This window comes from Canis lupus, chromosome 37 (assembly GCF_011100685.1).
Source record: "Canis lupus familiaris isolate Mischka breed German Shepherd chromosome 37, alternate assembly UU_Cfam_GSD_1.0, whole genome shotgun sequence".
Lineage (NCBI taxonomy): Eukaryota > Metazoa > Chordata > Mammalia > Carnivora > Canidae > Canis > Canis lupus.
Window position 1 is genome coordinate 22,037,940 of NC_049258.1, and position 23,071 is coordinate 22,061,010.

The 23,071-nt window shown below is 37.0% G+C and overlaps 1 protein-coding gene across 1 annotated transcript in view; it reads right to left on the reverse strand.

The window, feature by feature from the left end:
- Positions 1–23,071, reverse strand: part of ABCA12 (ATP binding cassette subfamily A member 12) — a 170,027-nt gene that overhangs the window by 20,654 nt on the left and 126,302 nt on the right. The window contains 13 exon segments of the mRNA XM_038585677.1: positions 342–519; positions 1,112–1,166; positions 5,067–5,172; positions 7,754–7,841; positions 10,292–10,419; positions 13,394–13,487; positions 14,297–14,383; positions 14,994–15,246; positions 17,690–17,840; positions 18,323–18,559; positions 19,947–20,107; positions 20,890–21,086; positions 22,062–22,280. Coding sequence (XP_038441605.1) covers positions 342–519; positions 1,112–1,166; positions 5,067–5,172; positions 7,754–7,841; positions 10,292–10,419; positions 13,394–13,487; positions 14,297–14,383; positions 14,994–15,246; positions 17,690–17,840; positions 18,323–18,559; positions 19,947–20,107; positions 20,890–21,086; positions 22,062–22,280 — 1,954 coding nt within the window.

Sequence of the window (23,071 nt, forward strand, 5' to 3'; positions counted from 1 at the left end):
TTTCCTTAATTTACTGATTTGTAATAATCTGAACAAAATAGGGCAAATAAAACTAATGTATTCTTTTTTTTAAGATTTATTTATTTATTTATTTTGAGAGAGAGAGAGAGAGAGAGAGAATATGAGTGAGTGGAGGAGGGAGGGAGAGAGGGAACCTTAAGCAGACTCCTCTCTGAGTGTGGAGCCTGACATGGGACTCCATCTCACAACCCTGAAAATCATGACCTGAGCTGAAACTAAGAGGTGGACACTCAACCAGCTGAGCCACGCAGGTGCCCCTAAAACTGATGTCTTCTCCCCAAATCAATCCTGTGTTTCCTGCAATGATACAAGCTACTCACCATGTCATAAATAAAGTTTGTGACCCAGTAGCATGTCACGCCGATGCCTGAAATGTGCTGCAGCTGCTTGGCTTTGGTCTGATGCTCCCTTACAACATAGGTGACAAAGCTGGCAGTAGTGACAGAGTAGCCCATCAGGATGGAGAGTGCCACTAAAATATCGATTAAGCTGCTCATTCTGTAGTGAGCAACAGGAAGAGGAAAGCATACATAAGTTTTTGGAACTCTTTTCCTTTCAGAAAGATTCATGACCAAAACCATCAACGAAACGGTATAAGACTTGGTTGGCTCTGACACAAATAAGTCTTCCTGCAAGGCAGCCAGATAATATCCTCTACATGACTCGGCTATGACCCTGGATAAATATAGCTCTAGTGCATCTAAATTGACTAGGGATATTTGATATATATATATAAAAGAAACAACAACAAACCTCGGTCTCTATGAGTTACTGAGTGTATGCAAGGCATATACGGTTCTGAGCACAGAAATAGTACTTAAATGCTATGCAAGGAAATTGAAATGATAAAGCACTTATGCACTTGACTTATAAAAGCAGCAGATTCTGATTCTATAGTCAGCAAACTCACTTGGCAACCTCACTGTACAGACTCTCAGAAACTTCTTTTTATCCCAGTCAGTGACTTGTATTAACAGCTGTCCTAGATTGACATTCATTCAGATACAACTGTGATTTCCAATTATAGTACTTTATACAGAGGCTTGACTATGCCAAGGAGTAAGGAGTCATGCCAGATATTTCTACTTACGTGGCTTGTTCTTGGTCTTGCACTCCTGGATAAGGATGGCTATACATGATGATGCCTGAAAGGAGAGACAGCTCTTTTCATTAGTAGATATTCAGAAACACCAATTTTTGGATGGCTAATACATAATACTTTCCTCCTTATGCTATAATTTTACTTTGGGGATACTATTTGAAAGGAAAATTATCCAACCCCCCTCCCCAATCTCATCAATGCCATAAAGTTAGTGTCACTCACATAAAAAGAAAACAAATGTTTTTCACGTTGTGTATGGAATTTTGGAGAAAGAGGCAAGAAATTTCCCCTTCTTATATAGCATTTCCCCTCTATTACATTTTTGTTTTCCGTTTTGTTCTCTCCACCTAATCATGTTTGTAATTTTTTTTTTAAGATTTTATTTATTTATTTGAGAGAGCACACACAGAGGGAGAGGGGAGAAGCAGACTCCATGCTGAGCACAGAACCTGATGTGGGGCTTGATCTCAGGACCCTGAGATCATGACCCAAGCTGAAGGCAGACACCCAACCCAGTTGAGCCACCGAAGTGCCACAACTGGCATTTCAGTAGCACTTACTGTATTAGTATTTAGACCAATTATATGAGAAGCATCTAAAGAACATTAGCCACCCCCATCCCTCTTTATTGTCTTTAGTTGGGAAAATACTGTAGCCCTAGAAGATTCCTCCTTTTTCACTACTTCCAAGATAACAATTGTTCCAGAACTCTATCAGGGTAAGGCTTGGGGGTTTCAGCCATCCCTGAGGGATTTTCATGGAGACATAAATCTCCAAGAGAATTCAGAGAAACTAGTTGTCTCTGAAAAACTAGTCACTTATATCCAATACAATTCTAAGTTATTGGGATGTCCCATAGTCAGTTATAGTTTCTGTATTAGAAGCAAGGTTCTTTCCTCCACTTATCAGAGGATGCTGATAGCTATAGTTAGCAATAGTCAAAATAGGTGGCTGGCAGCAGTTTCCCTAGAGACCACAGTGTGAAAGCAAAGTCTATACAGTCTGAGTAACTTTGGGTAAGAATGGGAGGGGATGACAATGAGGCTTACCCTTAAACATCTGTTTTTTATAGAGTTCTAAGCTGAGCAAGAACTTTCTCACTGCTCATTTAGTATATGTTTATTATGTCAGGATATTAAGACCCTTCACAGCAGCCAAATATAAATTATTCTAAAGTTATATTCTTCCCATTAACTCAAATTTATAATTTTTATTAAGTAGAATGTAATATATTTTGAGGTTGAATTCTGAAATTTTTACATGTTAAAAATATACAATTAGAGCAAAACAAACTAACAACAATCAATGTGGTGTATAACTTTAATCACATCATTGGGGGAATGTACTTTCCCTATCTTTTGTGTAAATTAATGGTCTCTCTCTCTCTCTCTTTTTTTATTTATTTTTTAAATTTTTTTACTGAGATTCAGTTTTCCTTGGGGCCTTACTTAAACCTTATTGCTGAATTATAATATAGGCAGGGGGAAAACATTTCTTTTTTTCTGCTTTGTATTTCAGAATCAAGAACTACTCTATATCATCAGGGGAATCTTTGCAAATGCATTTACTCCACTCTGAAAAATGCTGCTGAACCAATTGTTTTATACATATTTTTAGCAGAAAGATCAAGTAAATGCATTAGGCGTAAGGATGTATATGGAAATCTTCTCTGGGTTCTATAGCATCCAGTATAATGTCTTGAGTACAGTGATCAGTCAATGAATACTTATTAAGTCAAACTGAATCTTAAAATTCTAATGATTTCCCCCCATATGCAATTACATTAAAAGTAATACATTATCTGTTTCTGTTGTCTCTGTAGTTATCAAACTAAAATGAGATGCTTCCCATTGATCACTGGTACTAATGCAATAAAGGGACAGAACGAACATGTCAGTGGAGGGACAACGTGTCAGTATGTTTGGAAAAGAGCCTAGTCGTAGAATATTTGTTAGACCTATATCGCTTGAGAAAAACAGACTTTTCATGTTAAATTAACCACTAAAGGGAACTCCATGGAAATAATAGATATTGACATGGCAAAGGAAAACTAATTAAAAGATATTTACTAGCAATGTTAGAATTCAAAGAAAATCAATTTTACAGCTAAAACAAAATACCAATTCATGCAGAATTCAACAAACATGTCTTTAAAACAGCTAGTGTTGTAGGGGGAGGGAGGTGGCATGAGAGTAATTGAGTTGATTTTTAAAGACCATATTACCATGGCAGACGCCTTACATGGGTTACAAAACTATAAAAGTATTTTAGGGTAACATGATTTCTTCTTTGAAGAAAATCAAACTCCTTCCTGAGAAAGTGAAAAGCTACCACCTTCTTGAGTTTACACAAGAGAAATTAATAAAAATAGCTATATAATTCAAACTAAGCCTTATTTTTAAACCTAAAATACAAATTTCCTTTTAGGATCAATACAAAGTTTATGTTCCAAAATTCTTAATTCTTTAAATTCTGTAACTTAAAAAATATAGTGGTGGAGCCACAATAAGCCTGTTAGAATCCAGTGTGATTCGGATTGCTTCGGTCTTGGCAAAGAATACTAATAATAATTATATGAAACCTGTACACAGGTTTCAAAAGCTGAGTCTTCAAAAGTGGCATTGGTTTCTTGTTCTCATCTACCTCACATTTCTAGCACTCATACTTTCATTATCTGTCACAGAAACAAACATCCTTTGTTCTGATGAAGACATCCTACCAAAAGTCAAGTGTTCAATTGTATTTCAAACCAGGTTATGTTAAACTTGTCTGGGTTCAGTCACTACTGAATTTAATTGGCCTCTTTTGACTATGCTCTTTATTGATGCTCCAGATTTAAGGACCGTTTATTAGTCTTGTTCTTTTCTTCATGGTCCCTCCCGCTAGGAAAATGCCAAAGCAATTGGGAAAAAATACTCTTCTCTCTAAAATGAAGACCGAAAGATTCTCTTGCTAGAATGGAGGATTTGACTCTATAATTACTTCTAGATATACCGCTTCTACAAGTACCAGAACATCCAGCACACACTATTTTGCATCCCAGTAAGGAAATGAAGGAAAAACAGAGGTTGGCATTTCTGGAAGATATGTTGTGTCTGGTCTCCTATTTAATAGGCTGTTAGTCTGTTTATTAGGCTAGAAACTCAGTCTTGGCCAGGAAATAGCTTACTCATTCTTCTTCATCTTTATTATTATTAATTTTTAGGATCGGTATGAAAAATATTTTGAGCAGGCTTAAGAAGATGAAATGGTTTGATGAACAGTAATCAAATTAGAAAAAAATAAATCAGTCTCTTTCAAATCCCAAACCCTGTTTTGAAAACTAGGTGGATGTCTCCTGGGAAATTCAACTGAAGGAAACCTAGCTGAGTCCAGAGAAATATTAGAAAAATGATGAGACAGGAACCAGACAGACTTGGGTTCAAATCCCACTTTGGAGCCCCAGAAGAATAACAGTAGGGAACAGTAATGTTCATCCCAAAAGGCTGTAAGGATTAGTAATATTTCATATAGAGCACATATTATGGCAATTGTTTCATTAATGGTAACAGTTTGGGTCAGTGTAGAACGTTTTATTATAAAATTTCCAGCTTTATGTTTAGATTTATTAACATTTAATTATTTTAAATTTCTTAGCCTATATACAAGCAAATAGTAATAAAATGTTTTTGTAGGAGTTACAGCTACTAGATGTGAGACCAGAAATAAGGATGAAGTAAGCATTATTATCCTGACTTGATAAATGAGGAAACTAAATTAACTCAAAGTTAAGGAGATTATCCAGAATGTTCCATCTGGTGGTAGTTACTACTTTTAGATTTCTTTTAAAGATCTGTGATTTAGATACCATAAAATACCTGGAAGAAACGGAACCTAACATGCATTTTTATATGGAGAGAGGCAAAAGTTGCAGTATGAGAAGCTTCTGTGTAAGTAACTTTACCGTGTCGGGCAGCATCGTATTTTGACATGTTAACTCGCAGGAGGAAATTATTCAAGCTGTTGAGGTAAGCTGGAAGTGAGTGATAGCCTTCTGGATCATACCATACCTGTTAAATTCCAAAAGAGGGCAAGATCAGTATTGTGTTAAAATAAATTAGGCTGCTTATACATCTGATAGCCCACAGAATTTATATTTAAAATCAGAGCACCAATTTCCCAATAACTTATTTTATCTTGGAAGATGAGAACCATTCCCCAGAGTGTTGACCACAGACCTCTACGTTTCCAATTTAAAGATGGGCAGAGATTGGGAAAATAGTTTTTTTCTTTTCCTGTGTGATAGCACTAAGTTATTAGTTAGTTATTCTGTATCTTCTGCATAGGCAAAGCTTGAAATAAACTGTGGAAATTGTTAATATCTCCATCTCTGTGACTAGTCTACCGGGATTCTGGGGCTAGAGCTAAAACATTCTCAATAATAATATCAAAAACAACAACAAATGGCATCTGGGCCAGTCTGTACAAAGACATTAAATATATACACAAACATTGTGTCCTTAGCAACAAGACTGGTAACCTTGAAATTCCTACACCAACTTTCCATCCCTACTTATAACCCACAAAGAAGTGAGTTACTTTATCTTCTCTGTCAAAAACAGAGGGACTTGGGGATCCCTGGGTGGCGCAGAGGTTTGGCGCCTGCCTTTGGCCCAGGGAGCGATCCTGGAGACCTGGGATCGAATCCCATGTTGGGCTCCTGGTGCATGGAGCCTGCTTCTCCCTCTGCCTATGTCTCTGCCTCTCTCTCTCTCTCTCTGTGACTATCATAAAAAAAAAACAACAAAAAAACAACAACAACAACAAAAAAAACAAAAACAGAGGGACTTAAAATACTGGTGTGCTTCAATTCAGGAAACCCTGTTGATAATTTAAAATTACAAGAGAAAACATATTTGACATTAGAACTCTTTGTTTATGCAAGAATGTTTACTCTGTGTGTGGAGAGAGGAAGAAAAAGAACAAATGGCAGGTCAAGGACATTCAAATCTCCAACACTATTGTCTACTTTTTTTTTTTTTTTAAAGATTTTATTTATTGGGATCCCTGGGTGACGCAGCGGTTTGGCGCCTGCCTTTGGCCCAGGGCGTGATCCTGGAGACCCGGAATCGAATCCCACGTCGGGCTCCCGGTGCATGGAGCCTGCTTCTCCCTCTGCCTTTGTCTCTGCCTCTCTTTCTCTCTCTCTGTGACTATCATAAATAAAAATTAAAAAAAAGATTTTATTTATTTATTCATAGAGACAGAGAGAGAGAGAGAGAGAGGTAGAGACACAGGCAGAGGGAGAAGCAGGCATCATACAGAGAGCCTGACGTGGGACTCGATCCAGGGTCTCCAGGATCACGACCTGGGCTGCAGGCAGCGCTAAACCGCTGCGCCACTGGGGCTGCCTTGCTGTCTACTTTTTTAAAAAAAGATTTTATTTATTTATTTAGGCTGGGGAGGGGCAGAAGGAGAAGCAGACTCCTGGCTGAGCAGGGAGCCCAAAGTGGGGCTCCATCCCAGGACCCTGAGATCATGACCTGAGCTGAAGGCAGACAGTTAATTGACTGAACCACCCAGGTGCCCCTACTGTCTACTTTTTACATGACCCTATAAAAATCGGTTAAAATAGGCCATATGATATCTATCTCATAGGAATGTTGTGAGGATGTAGTCAGGTAGTTTGTATAACAGGTTATCAGTGCTTGGCTTATCACAGACACTAAATAAATATTAATTTCTCCACTTCCCCCAAGTCTATATATGTTTCATCACCAAATGAGAAGTATGTGAAGGATAATTTAAAATTCCTAAGACTACATAGATAATATATGCATGACTCTAGCTTTTTGAAAGCATAGGTATGATATAAAGGTTAAAAAAGAAAGAAAGAAAGAAAGAAAGAAAGAAAGAAAGAAAGAAGAAAGAAAGAAAGAAAGAAAGAAAGAAAGCCTACAGGAATATTTATCTCCATTAAATTCTGTTAAGTATCCAGGTCTGTAAGAAACAAGGATAAACAAATATAAAACATATATAAAGAAAAAAGGATAAAACATTAATGTATAGTTTAACAAAAAATTATAAAAAGAGTATACCCATTGAACTATCACTCGTGTTGAGGAACAAAAATTGCCAGCATCCAGAATGTCTTCTTAGGATTCTCTGTGTCCCTCAAAATTATAATACTGTCTCTAGACAATATGGTTGAGTTTTGCCAACTCTTAAAGTTTACAGTAAATGCAATCATGGTTAAGTGTTTCTTTTTGTTTTTTCTTTTGCTTATTAATAATGTTTGAGATATTTACCTGCTTGCAGGGAACTGAGCTCATTTCATTGTTGAAAGTTCTACTGGAATACACAACAATTCATTTATGCTACTGTATATAGACATTTGGGGTTGTGTTTTTGGCTCATATGAGAAACACTACTATGTAAATTTTTGTATATGTATCTTGGTGCTTTTGTATCTATGTTTCCCTGGGGCAAATACACAGGACTGGAACCCCAGTGCTACAGGAAAAGCATCATGTCAAACAGCTGCTCAGCTTGATTGCACGCATGTTTTGTTTCTACCTCATGAAAATGCTTGAGCATTTCAAGTTCACATTCTCATTTGTATGACATCCCAGAAGAAAGGTTATGATTTACCTTAGCAAGTGTTCTATTGGCAGGAACTTCTGTTATATCAAAACGAAGGTCTTTAGTCAAAGGCAGTCCAAAACTCCAACCTCCATATCTATATAGAATAACAAAATTTATATTTGTTTTAATGGAGAAAATAGTCATAAATAGATCTAAAAAATTTTTTATGGATCTAAAATGTTTAACTGAGGTTTCAATGTTTTCTTTCCATTAGGAACACGTAAAGTATGAAATACTGCGTGATGAATATTTTCATTTTTATTGATTTCTTTTCTACATTTTAATCTAAAGTGCACATTATTTAAAGTGTACATTATTAGAAGTAAAAAATTCCTTTAAACAATTGCAAATGTAGAGTAATCATTCTGAAAATAAGTGATCTGTAATCTAACAATTCTTTCAAACTTAACTGGATCATGCACCATCTCAACATTTAGAATACTTTAGCCCTTAAAAAAATCCTTTTTAAAGAAGTGACTTAATACCAAAGGGATATAAGATCAGTTCTCATCTTTTTTCAAATGGCTGTTTTCTTCGATTCTCCAGACTTTTCCCTCTAGCTTGTCCCCTGGTGTTATACTTTCTCTTCCTGGTATTTGAAGGTGAATTGTGCCTATATAATTGCCTGGCACTTGTCAGTTATAGTCTCTTAAAAATAAAAAGTGGATTTAAAAAATCCAAGCAGTAATTTTAAGAATAGATTAAATGTCCCATATTAGATTTGGGTTAAATAAATAATGGCACAGTCATACTAGACTACTTGTAACTATCATCCTAAATGTGATACTATAGAGCTGTATTTTTGACATGCAAAGAACACTACAGTATACTGTCTACTTTTTAAAAAGTAGGTTAAAAATGTTTTTAATAAAAAAATGTTTTTAATAATAAACCTCATTTTGTTGAAAATATTTACATGTATCTGTATCTAGAAAACTTCTGGAAGGATATATAGTCAATAGTGGTTATATCTAGACAGAGATTCCTTTTTCCTTCTCTTATATGTAGTTTCTAATTATTTTAGTGAATATCAGTCATTTATGTACATTGAGAAATAAAAGAGGGAAGAGATGGAGGAAATAGTAGCTATTGCAAAATGACCAACTCCCCCTGCCCCTGCTTTATTTGAGGTATAACTGACAAATAAAAATTGTATGTACTCAGAGCACACAACTTGATATTTTGATACCTGTGTACACTGTGAAATAATCACAATCAAGCTAATTAAAATGTCCATCACCTCACAGTTACCATTTTCTTTTAGTGTGCACATGCATGCATGTATATGTGTGTTTGTGTGTGTGGTGAGAACTCTTAAGATCCATCCTTTTACCAAATTTCAAGTCTACAATACAGTATTGTTAAGTGCAGTCACATTGCTATAGATTAGCTTTCCAGAATCTATTCATCTTGCATAACTGAAACTTTGTGGCCCTTAACCACATTTTCCCATTTTCTGCTACCCCCAGACCATGGCAACCACCATTCTACTTTCTGCTTTGTGAGTCTGACTATTCAAATCCCATATATAAGTGGGATCATGCAGTATCTGCCTTTCTGGTTTATTTCATTTAGTATAGAATCTCCTCCAGGTCCGTTCACGGTATCCCAAATACAAGCCTACCAACCTTACATCCACAGCAAACCTTTAGGTGGCTTAGGTACAAGCCTGTGGCCTTACTACACATGGACACATTTTATTCCAATACAGATATCATAATCTAAATTTGAGATAGGCCAACTGTCACCTAAAGCCATGCCTTAAAACTCTCCAAATTGGTGTAATCTAGCCAATAAACAATTTTGCTTCAAGAAAGAAAAAACGTACAAGTTTAACAATATGTCTTTGTGGCCTAAAGAAACTCCAGTGCTTCTCAATTTCCTAAAATGAGTCTTAATTTGAGAGACTGTAATTTTTTTTTGAGAGACTGATATTTTTTAAAGAAATTTTAATACATAAGACTCTTGATAAAATAGAGAATTTTTTAAAAAGATTTTATTTATTAACTTATGAGAGACACAGAAAGAGAGAGAGTGAGAGAGAGAGAGAGAGAGAGGCAGAGACACAGGCAGAGGGAGAAGCAGGCTCCATGCAGGGAGCCCGACGTGGGACTCGATCCCGGGTCCCCAGGATCATGTCCTGGACTGAAGGCAGTGCTAAACCACTGAGCCACCCGGGCTGCCCTAAAATAGAGAATTTAACCAAGTAAATAGCCAATAGAAATTTTCATCTATTTTTTTTTTAAGGATTTGTTTATTTTAAAGAAAGCAAGCAAGCAAGACAGCATGACCGAGGGGAGGGATAGAGGAAGAGGGAGAGAGGCAGACTCCCTGCTGAGTGGGGAGCATGACATGGGGCTTGATCTCAAGACTCTGAGGTCATGACCTGAGCCGAAACCAAGAGTCAGACACTTAACCAACTGAGCCACCCAGGCACCCTGGAAATTTTCATCTATTGTTTCAAGGTTATATAAGGTGGTTGCCATTAAAAAATTTGAAAGCAAGGTATGCTAAATTAATATGCTATAAGTAGAATATTTTTACCTTTTTTGCATAAATTCATTAGCAGTTGATATAAGATAATTTTCTAAGCGGTGTCCAGTGAGGTTGTAAATTATTTGAGAAGAATAAGTTCTTCTATGCGGTGGAGAGTAGTTAAATTTAGGACACTCCTGAAAAATAAAGTTAAAAATTAAGTTCTGACTGATGCTTTGCAAATCAAACAGACAATGTCAAGGAGCTTCGGTCTCATGATTTGTCTACTGCTGCAACAGGTAGAGTGTTATAGGACTGTCTTCTGACTCTGAAGAGCATTGAAAAGGAAGGCATCTTCCTATTCCAAGAAATTAGAATAATTATTATTTATATAGAGCATATACATATGCTTAGGACTCATTTGAAGCCAAAAAGAATACAAGTTAACCAATGTGCAATTTTCTTTTTACTGTACTAAACAAGTTTGTTATGCATGGAGAATAACGTTAGGATGACTCAAAATTCCCTTAATAATTCACAGGAAAGAAAAATTATTTGCCTGGATTTGTAAAGATAACATTAATGGACATAAAGTTCTCAGGTGACAGCAGTGAAGTTTGTGTTGTATTATTTTTAAGGTACCAAACCTGGGTTTCAGAGCTCATGTTTACGTATATCTAAATCTATATAACTTAATTTTAAATAAATTTAAATCTAATCTTTACACATGCAAATGTAAAGTTATTCCAAAATAAAGTTTATACATATTGTAAAGTTGCTTATATATGTCTATATATGCACACACATATATTGCAAATTTAATACTGAGAGTCTCTGTATACCCTTTACCTAGTTCTCCCCATTGTTAGCATCTTACATTACTGCCATTGTACATTTGTCAAAATTAAATGCGTTGGTACATTACTATTAACCAACTTCACAGCTTGGTTTTAACCACTTATTTTTATGCTCATAAGCTTTCTTAAGTTTTCACTGAAGTTACCCATGCTTCTGTGACATAGGGTTTAGTTGGGAGAATCCTAGTATTTTTCCAGTTTCTCCTTCCATCCTTTCACATGATGCCCCAGAGGCTAAGGCTAGCACCACATGTGTGTACTGAGATCATAAAGTTGCTCTAAAAAACGAATGCCGAATTTCCTCTTACATCAAATCAGATGAACAATTAGATCATACTTAAAGAATGCTACTGGTTCTACAATTAGAGACACTCTTATGAATGTAATTATCTGGCTTTAATCTTTTGTTGAATTAAATATACAGAAGAGCACATATAGGTATGCTGCTTGATACATTTTGACAAACTGAACACACTCATATAACCAGAAACCAGATCAGAAAACATAACAATGCAAGGACCACTCCCAAAGTACCCAGCACAGAATAGTTTAGTCTGTTTCTGTACATTATATAAACAGAATCATATGGTATATACTCCCTTGTATTTGACTTTTTCCACTCATCATTCCTTTTTTTTTTCTACGCATCATTCCTTTGTGAGAATTCTCCATATAATATGTGTAGTTGTAGATCAATCATTCTCATTTTGCTGTATATAGAATTCCAGTGTGAAAATGTATTACATTCGATTTATCCACTCTAATGTTGGTGGGAATCTGAGTGGCTATTACGAACAGTAGTGCTATGAATACCTAGCATATGCCTCTTGATGAACACATTCACGCCTCTGATGGGAATACAATACAAATGGAATTGCTGGCCCTAGGGTATGTATATCTTCAGCATTATTAGGTACTGTCAAATGTTTTATATACATATTTAGTGATTTACTTCTATTTTTTAAAAGTTTTTAATTCCAGTTAGTTAATATACAATGTTATATTTGTTTCAGGCCTACAATATATTCAACACTTCCATATGTCACCCTGTGCTCATCACAGCAAGTGAGCTCCTTAATCCTCATCACCTATTTCATCCATCCCCCCACCCTCTCTCATAAACATCAATTGTTCTATAATTAAAAAGTCTCTTTCTTGCTTTGACTCTCTTATTTTTCCCTTTGATTAATGAAATTTATCTAATTCCAATTTATATAAATATATATGTATATATATACGTACACATATATATATTATTTATTTATTTATTTGACAGAGAGAGAGAACAAGCAGGGGTAACAGGAGAGGGAGAAGTAGGCTCCCCACTGAGCAGGAAGCCCAACTGGGGGAGGGGTGCTCAATCCCAGGACCCTGAGATCATGACCTGAGCTCAAGGCAGATGCTTAACCATTTGACTCTTAGTGTGAACTAAAGAAAATAGATAATGAATTTCAGAAATTAGCTAAATCAGATGAGGGATTAGAACTCTCTGAGTACTAGGTAAGACTGGTATTGAAATTTGCAAGGATTTCTAAAGATGCTTATGCGATCCCAGCTTTTATTGTTAGTAATTATCTTGCATGAGAACACAAAAATAGGTTGCATTTACAGAAAACATTTTCATTCTAAAAGTTTCAATGATACAATGCTGTTAAGAAAATGTTGCTAGATTCCTCTCCTTTGGGGAAGTAAGTTGACAACAGAGTCCCTCTTAGAAACTAACAGTGACCTCTTCAACAGTCTTTCATTTCCCCAGTGAATTTGGTTTTCTTAAAAGTATGTGGCATTGATAGGTCTAGAAGAGTAAGGTATCTATAAAATACAGATGGCATAAGGGATGGTTGGACAATCTTTTCTGTTTCTATCAGGACATGGATTTTTCTTGCATCCTGGAGGTACACCTTAGAGACAAATGAAGTTCTGTTCTGGACTTGCACATTATTGACTTCATAGCTGACCATCAAATGGACAGTCTCACTCTGTTTTCAAATGTGACACTTATGGTGGCTTTGTTGTCTGAAACATAGAGCTTTCTGGTTAGAACTGAACTGAGACCAAAAATTCATTTTTAGTTGGTTTCCACAAAGATTGTCATAGAATTACCTGCCTTTGGAAATTTGTTCTGAGATGGATTTAAGACAGTGACCTGAAGTTCAAAGGCAATATTTTTGAGCTGCCCCGCTCCACGTCTCTGAGCTACTAGCTTCCATAAAATGAAATTATACTGACTCTTTGGTAACCTGGATGGATCTTTCAAGTTTCAATATTTATTCCTTTCTTTTTCCTACTTCACTGGAATGGAATTCCATCTTACCTGAATATTTTCTGAGCAGGAGCAAACACCAAAATTAGTGACAGGCTCCCCACTGGTGTTCCATTTTTCCAGACTGCCTTTCTTTAAACACCTTCTGCAAATAAAAATGTTATTAAAGTGATGTGTGTGTGTTCTCATGTTTATGTATGAATATATAAGTGAGTATTTGGTATTAAATTCAGGTGTACAGTCTTAGGTACAGTCTACTGGTTTTTCATAACTCAAATATACATTATACTACCATTTTCAAATGATCTGACATTTTACGAGGGATAAGAGAGAGCACTTATTGATCGAACAGTGTTGAACCAAAGCTCACTGAATTGTTTTAATGTGGCCAGATGGGGTTTTTTGATGCCTTTCTTTGCTCTTTCATCCTGTCCTCTGACAGGAAGGTGATACTTTAGCAAACTAGTGCACCAATGTCAGGTTCACATGCACTGTGTACCATATCTTGGAAGTTGAAATAGGCAATACTACATGGAGCAAAGACAGAGATTGGACTCAGAAGACTTGTGCCTTAGTTTTAGCCGATTGACTTACAATCTAGATTTTTTTTTAGACAAGAATCTCAGTCTGTATAAGTTTCAGTTAAAAATAGGGTTAATAATTCACAGGGTTGCTGTGATTGTAAATGGAAATAGGTACATAAGAGAACTCTACAAGTTAGACAGGCCTTCATGTTTATTATTACAGGAGAGCATAGACATGGAATGAGCTAGACGGGAGAGAGAAAATCTGTTCAATTCAGATTTTTCTTAGGGGGGAGAAATCCCAGCCCCCAGCACATACCTATTCATACACACACACACACACACACACACACACGCCTGTACATGTACACACACAAACTGGAGTGTCAAGAGAAGAAAAAGAAAAAAAAGAAACCCAAGAACCACTTACGGATCACTGATGTTCAAACACATGTTGTCGATGCCAGGGAAGTTCCACATTGCTGAGACCAGGCCTTGTGTGCTTGGGTGAGAATTCCTGTAATATTAAAGGAAAGGAACACATTCTTGATCTTCCACTAGTCTTCTATATTCAAGTCATGCTCATGAATATTTTGGAAAAATAAAATATGTTGTCTATGGGATAGTCTTCTTAAAAACCTGAGACTCAGTATCAGGAAAAAAAAAAAGTATCGTGGAAAAAAAATCAGCACAACTCCCTCTTTGGCTGCCTTGTTATTCTCCTAATCATCACATGCATTTAGTGATCACCTACTGTATATATGTAATATTATATTATGGAGAATTCTGACCTTACTATCTAATACTTGTGAGGCTGTTAACAAATTCTTTGCTATATATTACAACAGATTGGGAAGCCACCTAACCTGGCTTTCTTGATTAAAGTCTAGTCATTAAAGATAAAAACCTGCTATAACTTTGCTTTTGGACAAACACAAAAACTCTTAAAAAGTTATTTGTTGGCAATAGAAATGTCATATTGCAATAAATCAAACTGTCCATTCCTTTGGTAGAATCAGGAACAGCACCTCACAATTCTTTATCCTCCAGCATTGCAGGCAGTCACGGAGGCGCACTCACTCCTCTGGAGGGAGGCTGGGGAGAGGTTTTAAAGGAAAGAAACTTACGCATAGAAGGCTGTCTGCTCAGAGGTACCGTAGAGAGATGGGGAGATCTGGATCTCTGGATAACTGTTGCTGGAGTTTCTCAGTGTGCCAAGGCCCATGGCAGTGGTGACAAAGACGATGGGGAGGATAACCTGAGCAATGATACCTTTCCAGTTCCTGCGTGTGTGGTGGAACCTCTTAATGAGGATAGCCATGATCTTCTTCAGTAACAGATCAAAACCACCCAACCTCTCTCCTCTTGTCAGGATTTTGTCTGATTAAAAAAAAAGGGGGGGCATAGAGTTGGAGAGAGAGAGAGAGAGAGGGAGAAAGAGAGAGAGAAAGAGAGAGAGAGAGAGACAGAGAGAGAGAGAGATTTGATAATATGGTTCTCGGAAACACTGGTAAATCACCTAACAAAGTAACTTCAAAAACCATGGATAGATAGTATAATGTGATATGGCAGGAATAGCTTGTATTTTGAAGGTTCTGATTTGAGGCTCAGCTCTTTCTTTTTTAACATTGGGCCCAAGCCTCTCCATGTCATAGAGCTGTATGTAAAAGTGCTTTGTGAATTATAAACCACTATACACAAAACATTATTAGTTATATACACAGTCGTTTTACACGTCAGAGTGAGAGATCTATAATTTGGCAAATGAATGTTGTCCCCAAGCTCCAAAGTCTCAATGCCTGGTTGGTATGTATTGCTAATTACTAATATTCAAGAGATAGCTTCCATTGAGAGACTGAATTCAAATAAGATAAACAGAAACCAACACCTGAAACTAATAGGATGTAAACTAATACAACAAATAACTACAGATTAAAAAAAGATAAAAAATAAATAAAATAAAATTTAAAAAACATAAATGGCAACCAAAACATCTGCCTTGTCTAAGAACTTAATCCTCTGTGGGTAACTTAGTGATTATAAGTCTAACTGGCTCTCATTCTAATGGGAGGTCCAGTGAATTCATCTTCCACTTGGGAAAAGGGAAATGGTCTCCTCCAAAGTGTGATTCTAGTTCAAACACTCAATCATTACATTCTCTTCAGAAATTTGGACCGATTTTATATGGCATTTCAAAACTCCATTTTTACCACTATAATCACAAAAGAAACCTCATTGGAAAAAAAATGTCTATGCTACCCCTACCACCCTGAAATGTTCTTCAGGTGCAGAGAAAAATCCCCTGACTTCTGAGCATGAGTAGCTGTGGAGGCCATAAACGGCTGCTTCCTCAATGGTACTCTTACAACTGATAATTCTATAGCCTCCTCTAAAAATATAATATTCTCTCCAAGGGCCTGCTGCCAAGCACTCCTCTAATGTGATAAGATGACCGTCAACTCTGTGGATATTTTTAATTCTCTATCACAAATTATGCAGCACAAAAAATCATGATCTTCATTTAGCTGATAAGGAAAAATACAAAGCTGCTTAATTTAAAATGAATTCCAATTAAACAGAGTGAACAAGTTTAAATGCAAACTCATATCTCTGCAAAGGGGAATTGTAGAAGGAGCTGAATATTTTAAGTTAATTAGTATGCTTTTCTGTTTCTTGAGAAATTACATGTGGATGACTTACAGGTGTATCAAATGGAGCAAATGTGCTTTCTAAAAGATAATGTCAATGAGGGAAACATTTTGACTGAAGAATAGTTTCAAATTATGAGACAAATGCAGAGGCAAATACATAACATTTACATCCTGAGGCAGATGACCACTTTCTAATCAAAGTCCTCAATTCCATGGGCTCAACAATTATATTCCCCAAAAGATGATAAGTGAGGAATATGGCAGAGGACAAATGAGACTCCCAAGTTCCAGAACTATGCAAACATCAGAGATGATCTTTTCTAAGTTTTAGAGCCAGGCAAATGTTTAATTAAAAGTTCTATTCCTAGAGATTTTTTCCAAGTTAAGCAAACTGTTGAAATGACTATTCCATAATTTATACATCATTCTACTATATGCTTCCTTAAGTAAATAGTGTTTCCAAAGGCATAAATTAACTGTCAGAAAGAGAATAAGAGAGGATAAAAGTGAGGTTCAAAGGAGGTCAATTCCTCAAAGTCATATCAAGAAGCACGATTTTTGAAACATATCTTGTCTGAAGAATTGGGGGGAAACTATTATTATAGATTCTTAGCCATGGAGTCCGACTTCATCAAAACTAAGACCATCCCCCAAAAGCATTTTCTCAGAGTCAGAATTTTCTCAGCACCTGAATTGTTCACAGAAGGGAAAGATTAGACATGTTTTCCAATGAGGCCCCATAAAGAGTGATAACTCTTTTCTTATAACTTTTTTTTCGAAGACTTCTTTGCTGAATGTTTAATAAGCAACGAGTCAGCTATCTTGCAAGGTAACTAACTGTCCATTGCTGAACAGCACCAATTACAGGAAAGATTTTAACTTGTTGAACACAAATCTAAAACTGTAGTAAGAAACGTCTTGAAAGTGACTTCTGGTGGGTATCAGGAATATGCATCACGACCCTAACAAGCAAGTTCTTTCACGCTCTTCAATATATTTTTGAAATAGAGAATTTGATTTTGTTTAATAAATACTTGGCATATTAAAAAAAGCTTATTTTTCTTTATTCTTTTTGAATTTAAAAAGAAAATGTGAAGCTGAACTTTGTCCTGTGATTTTCTCATTTATGTCATTTATTGGAATTAAGCAAAATATGCACATTAGATTAATACCATCTCTGTCTGTGAAATTGCTGCTGCTCACAGATAAATCATCAGGAGTTGAGATGCCGTTGGTACTGGGATTTCCAATTTTCTTTTGTGTTAAGTGCTCAAGACTCATACTACTATTTTTTTGTGACTCTTTAGTCAAGTTCAGAAAGACCTAAAAAGAGAAATCAGAACACTTCATTAACACAAAACATGTATGTCCTTTCTAACTTCTAAGCTCAATTTTGATTTTTGAATTTTTATCACATTTACTGAGACAAGTAAGTGTGACTTTAAGTGAATATTTCTGACAGCGAGTTTAAGTGAACATTTTTAACCATACAATGTTATCAAATATTACTGAGTACATTCTCTATGCTGTACCTTTCATCTCTGTGACTTACTTATCTGGAAGTCTGTATCTCTTAAGTCCCTTCCCCTGTTTCACTCATCCCCTACCCCCCTAAGTAAGTGTTTTGGTACGTGAAAGATATGCGTTCTCTAATTGGATAAACATGTTTGTTTAAGAATGGTTTTGAGATAGTTATAAGATTTTCTGGAAATGTTTATTTATTTCTTTTCTCATTTTAAAAGAACTGCATATTTATTCTAAGGGAACAATAAGGTATATCAGCTTCAAGAAAAGAAGAAACACACCTCTTCCACAGTGGTATCTGAAATGCCGTAGCACCCGATGTTGAGGTCACCCATGCCATTGTCCAGCGCCCTCAGGAGTGACAGGTATGCCCCAGAGACTTTGGTGCTAAATGGAGGAAGCACATACACAAGCTCTCCCCCGATGTCCTCCTTGAGGTAGGCTTCAGCGAGATGTGATCGGATCATTGCTGTCACAGCCATCGTGTCGCATGTTGTATTTGCACTTAGATTTGGACTCTAGGGACAAAAACAGAGGTTACCACTCCCTTGTCCCTACACTCTGGTGGCACCCAAGGGCCCTAATCAGGGGATGGAGAGATTTTTTCAAACCACCCAGACCTGAGTCCGATGACACATCCCTCCTCCAATGGCTCCCTGTCCTGCGGGGGTCTCTAGAGCTGTCTAAAAGTTACTATTCTATTGGCTTCATTCTCCCGCCTCCCCTGTCCCTTCTCCAGCCGCACTGCCCACTACTCACGGCCCTCATCTGCCCCAATCCAGCCTCAGCAGCCTCTTAGTGTTATCAATGTGGTGAACTCAGCCACACCCTCCTCGGGCCTTCTCAACTGTGGTCTCTTTGCCCCCAGATAGTGACATGGCTCCTTCTCTCCCAAGCCCCAACTCCTGGCTCAACTGTCATCATCTCAGAGACCCTTTCTCTTCCACCCTACCTAAATCGGCACCACTCAGCATTCCCTATTCCCCCTCCTTTCCTTATTTCTACCCACAGCATTTACCACCTGCTAATACACTTAATAATACACTTATCAATGGTATTATCTGAATTCTCCACTCTCTATTAGAATATAAACTCCACGAGGGTAGAGATTTTAATATCATCAGTTCACTGCTATAATCCCAAGGGCCTAGAATAGTGCCCTGGTCACACACAGAAGCGTAATACATACATAATACACACATTTCTTAATGAATTAATGAATATAATAATAAACTACTTTTTTTAATAATAAACTACTTTTTATTTGGAAGTCACATCAGGATGTTCAGATGTAAAATAAATGGCTGTAGTCAAAGCCTACCTAATGGCATACACATCTGCACAGTATTGATAATCATATGCTATTTTTAGGTGGAACAGGGGTTCTTATTCAGCACTGCCATTCTTCAAAGATTTCAAAGCATCACTGGCCTGAGTTAATCTTCACATTGCCACTTGAGAGGTACTGATCAGAAGGTGAATACACAACTGCATATTTTCTTTATTTGCTTTAATGCAAAAAATCTAATTTTTAGCCTTATAGACTGAAATGCTAGGGAAACTAAAAGGCTGATTCTCTATCAGTAATCTGAGGATATAGATCCTTTTGTTAACAAAGTTAGCAACCCGAAGCATCAGCATCACCTGGGCCCTTGTTAGAAATGTAGTCAATTCTGGAGCTCCACCCCAGACCTACTGAATCAGAGACTCTTGGGGTGAGGCCAGAAATCTAGGTTTAACAGATACCTCCAGGTGTTCTGACGCTCCCTCAAGTTTGAGAAACATGAGACTAACATATTAATGATGATTTTTAGCAATTAATAAAGTTGGAGAGATTCGGCGTCCATTTCACACAAAAATTAATTTATGACCCTATAACTGACTTGCATTTTCTCCCTTACAAACCTTTTTCTTGGTGAGTGTGAGGTGATACCCATCCCCAAATGCTTCCTTGAGGTAAAAAGGTGACCCACAGCAGCGCAGTCCACCCTGTTCCAGGAAGGCGATACGGTCACTCAGCACTTCGGCTTCGTCCAAGTGGTGCGTCGACAGAATGATTGTTCTGGCTTAAAAATACAGAGGAGAACAACAGAGGATGAAAAATGAAGACACAGTTTCTAAGATCTACAGAGTTAGCCCAAGTAAATCCCATGATTTATGAGGAGAAGAGGCATGTTTTATGAGCAAACCTGAAAGAATGACTAGAAGGAGCTTTCAAAATAAACAAAGAGAAATTCAGAAGGGATATTACTAAATATCCAGGGCTGTTTTCTTCTACGTTGGCAGCGAATAAGCATTTGTTGTGCTGTAGGGCTAAATGTCCATCCTTTGGAGTGTGTGCATTAGTGACTCCTTCCTTAGTTTGCTCCCTTGTCTTCATTTTCAGTTTTTCTCTCTGTCTCTCCCCCCCACCCTCTCCTCACTATGAAGAAGCAATAATTTTAAAGACTTTTTGAATATTCTTCTCTGATTAATGCACTCCAGTTTGATTGCTTCTTTGCTTCACATCCTGTTAGCACTTGTTTAGTCTGTTTTCAGTTTATTTTCGTTTGTGTATGTTTGGTATCTCTAATTAGATTCTAAGCTGGAGGCAGAATGTGGGACTTCTATCAGATGTGCATGCTCTCAAAAAGGTCAGTGAAGTGATCAGTTCACAGTGCTCAACTACATGGATATTAACTAACGGATCCAGAAATTTAGTGGTGGGAAGAGAAGACCTGGGAAGGGGAAGACCCTGTCTGAGACTCTTAACAGGGCTTCTAAACAGAAAAGTCGTAAATTGGGTTGCATGCATCCCAAAGGGCAAATTATGACTTCTGGGTGCAAACTTATAAGAAAGTACTCATACCAGTTTTGTTCTTGGATATAACATCCCATATACTTCGGCGAGAACATGGATCAACTCCAGTGGATGGTTCATCCAAAATGACCACCCGAGATCCACCAATAAGAGCTATAGATATGGATAACTTCCTCTTCATTCCTCCTGACAATGTTCCAACTCTCTTATGACGATGGCTATATAGTCCAGTATCTTTTAGCGTCCTTCAAAAATAATGTATGGTGGTTATTTTTGACAAAAAATATTTGAATATTGAAAAATACAATAAGCATTTTATGTAATAGGTCTTTATTAAGCAACTATTATGTGCTCAGCAAGGTACAATAAACTGTTGAGGACTCATGATATAGATTTTTTTTTTATTGTTTATCATCTAGTTGGAGGCACAAAATTATTACCCAGAAAACACAGGGGATATATGACTCATTTTTTGTTTATTTGAAAAAAATTTATGGAGGGCCTATTTTGTGCCAGACCATGTTTTAGCTGCTGGAGAAAAGTAGTGAGAAAATAATATTCCTAATAGGAGATTAGGTCCTAGTATATGTATGTATTAGGACAGATGTGGATAAAATTCAGCCAAGAAACATCTTCCCAAGTAAGTTTATAATTTTCCAGGTGGTGACAAGTGCAATAAAAAAATACATAAAGCAGGGTACATGAGATAAGGAGTGGCTTAGGGCATGCTATTTTAAGCATCTATTTTATATATGGTCATCCCCTCAAAGAAGGTGACATTTGATCAGAGACCAGGAAAGTGGAAGAGTGAGTCAAACTGTGTCTGGAGAAGGCTGCTCTACATAGAGGAAACAGTAAGTGAGAAGTCCTTTGGCTGGAGTGTAAGCCAGCATGTGGCTTGGCCAGTGTTCCTAGAGCATAGTGAATTGGGGGAGAGTAGATGGAAATGACATCAGAAGTAAGATGGGGACGGGTTACAGTATAGTAGCCATTAGAAACAGAGGATTTAGGGCAATATGGTAGCCTGAGATGAAGAGAGTTAAACAGTTTCAGTGTAATAGCTGGCTGGTGAAGATAGTGATATATGTATACAGTGCCAGAAAAATAGAGAAACTAAGAATCAGTTGTTTTGTGATCAAACGTTCCTATTGGATTACCGTGGCTTGACCTCATTTTGAGAGGCCTTACCAATGCACTTCCTGGTTGCTCCTATAACTGACCTTTTTACTTCCTCATGCAGCTGCTTTTTAGTCCAGTGAGGAACTTTGATGGAGCCATATAAGAGCAGGTGTTCTTTGGTAGTGAGGTAACTAAACAAGACATCGTGCTGCATGCAGACACCCATGTTCTTCCGTACAGTGTGTAAGTCTGTTTTGAGATCTTTTCCATAAACAAAGATGGTACCTGCTGAGGCCCCAAAGAGCCCAGTCAACATGGAGCTGAAAATGAAGAAATAATAAAAGTCTTAACCAAGCATTTAAAGTTTGATTTTGAGGCTAAATACATCTCAGTCATTAGCAACCAATATTACAGTATATGTCCTCAGGCAAGATCAAGCTATAAAATAAAATGGTATTAAATGAGAACAAACATTAAATTACTTGTAAGCTTTTAATTATTTAGAGGATTACATAAACACTACCCAGTGACAATGATGAGGATGGGTTGGTGGTAGTAATGAAGGGCATGGTTGTGTGCTTCAATTGCAAGAATGCTCTCTCCTAAAAAAAAAAAAAAAAAAAGAAAAAGAAAAAAAAAAAAAGAATGCTCTCTCCTTGAGCAAACTCATGCACTTCTCTGGCATCAGATAGTCTCTAGAGGTCGCGAAGTCTCAAATTTATAACTGTAGCCAAGACCTCATCACTCAGTTCTAGGCTTGCACTATACATCCAGCAGACAGTGTCACTTCTCCCTGAGATGTCTTACAGGATCCTCAACATGTTTAAAACTTAACTTAGAATATATTTGCCCTCAAACACAGGCCCCCACTGGTGTTCTCTTTCGCCATATGATGAATCTACATACTAGTTGTACAAGCCTGGGATCCAGAAGTTATGTTTGCATCCTCCTCCTAAATCTGTTTTCTACCTGTGCCCTTATGTCCCATTTTCCCAGCCACACTACAGTACAAGCTCACAATACCACCTGCTCTTGACCACCGTAATCTCTTATTAACCTGCCTTTCTATGTGAACATCAGTCACCTTCAGCCCCTATCTCTACACTGATTA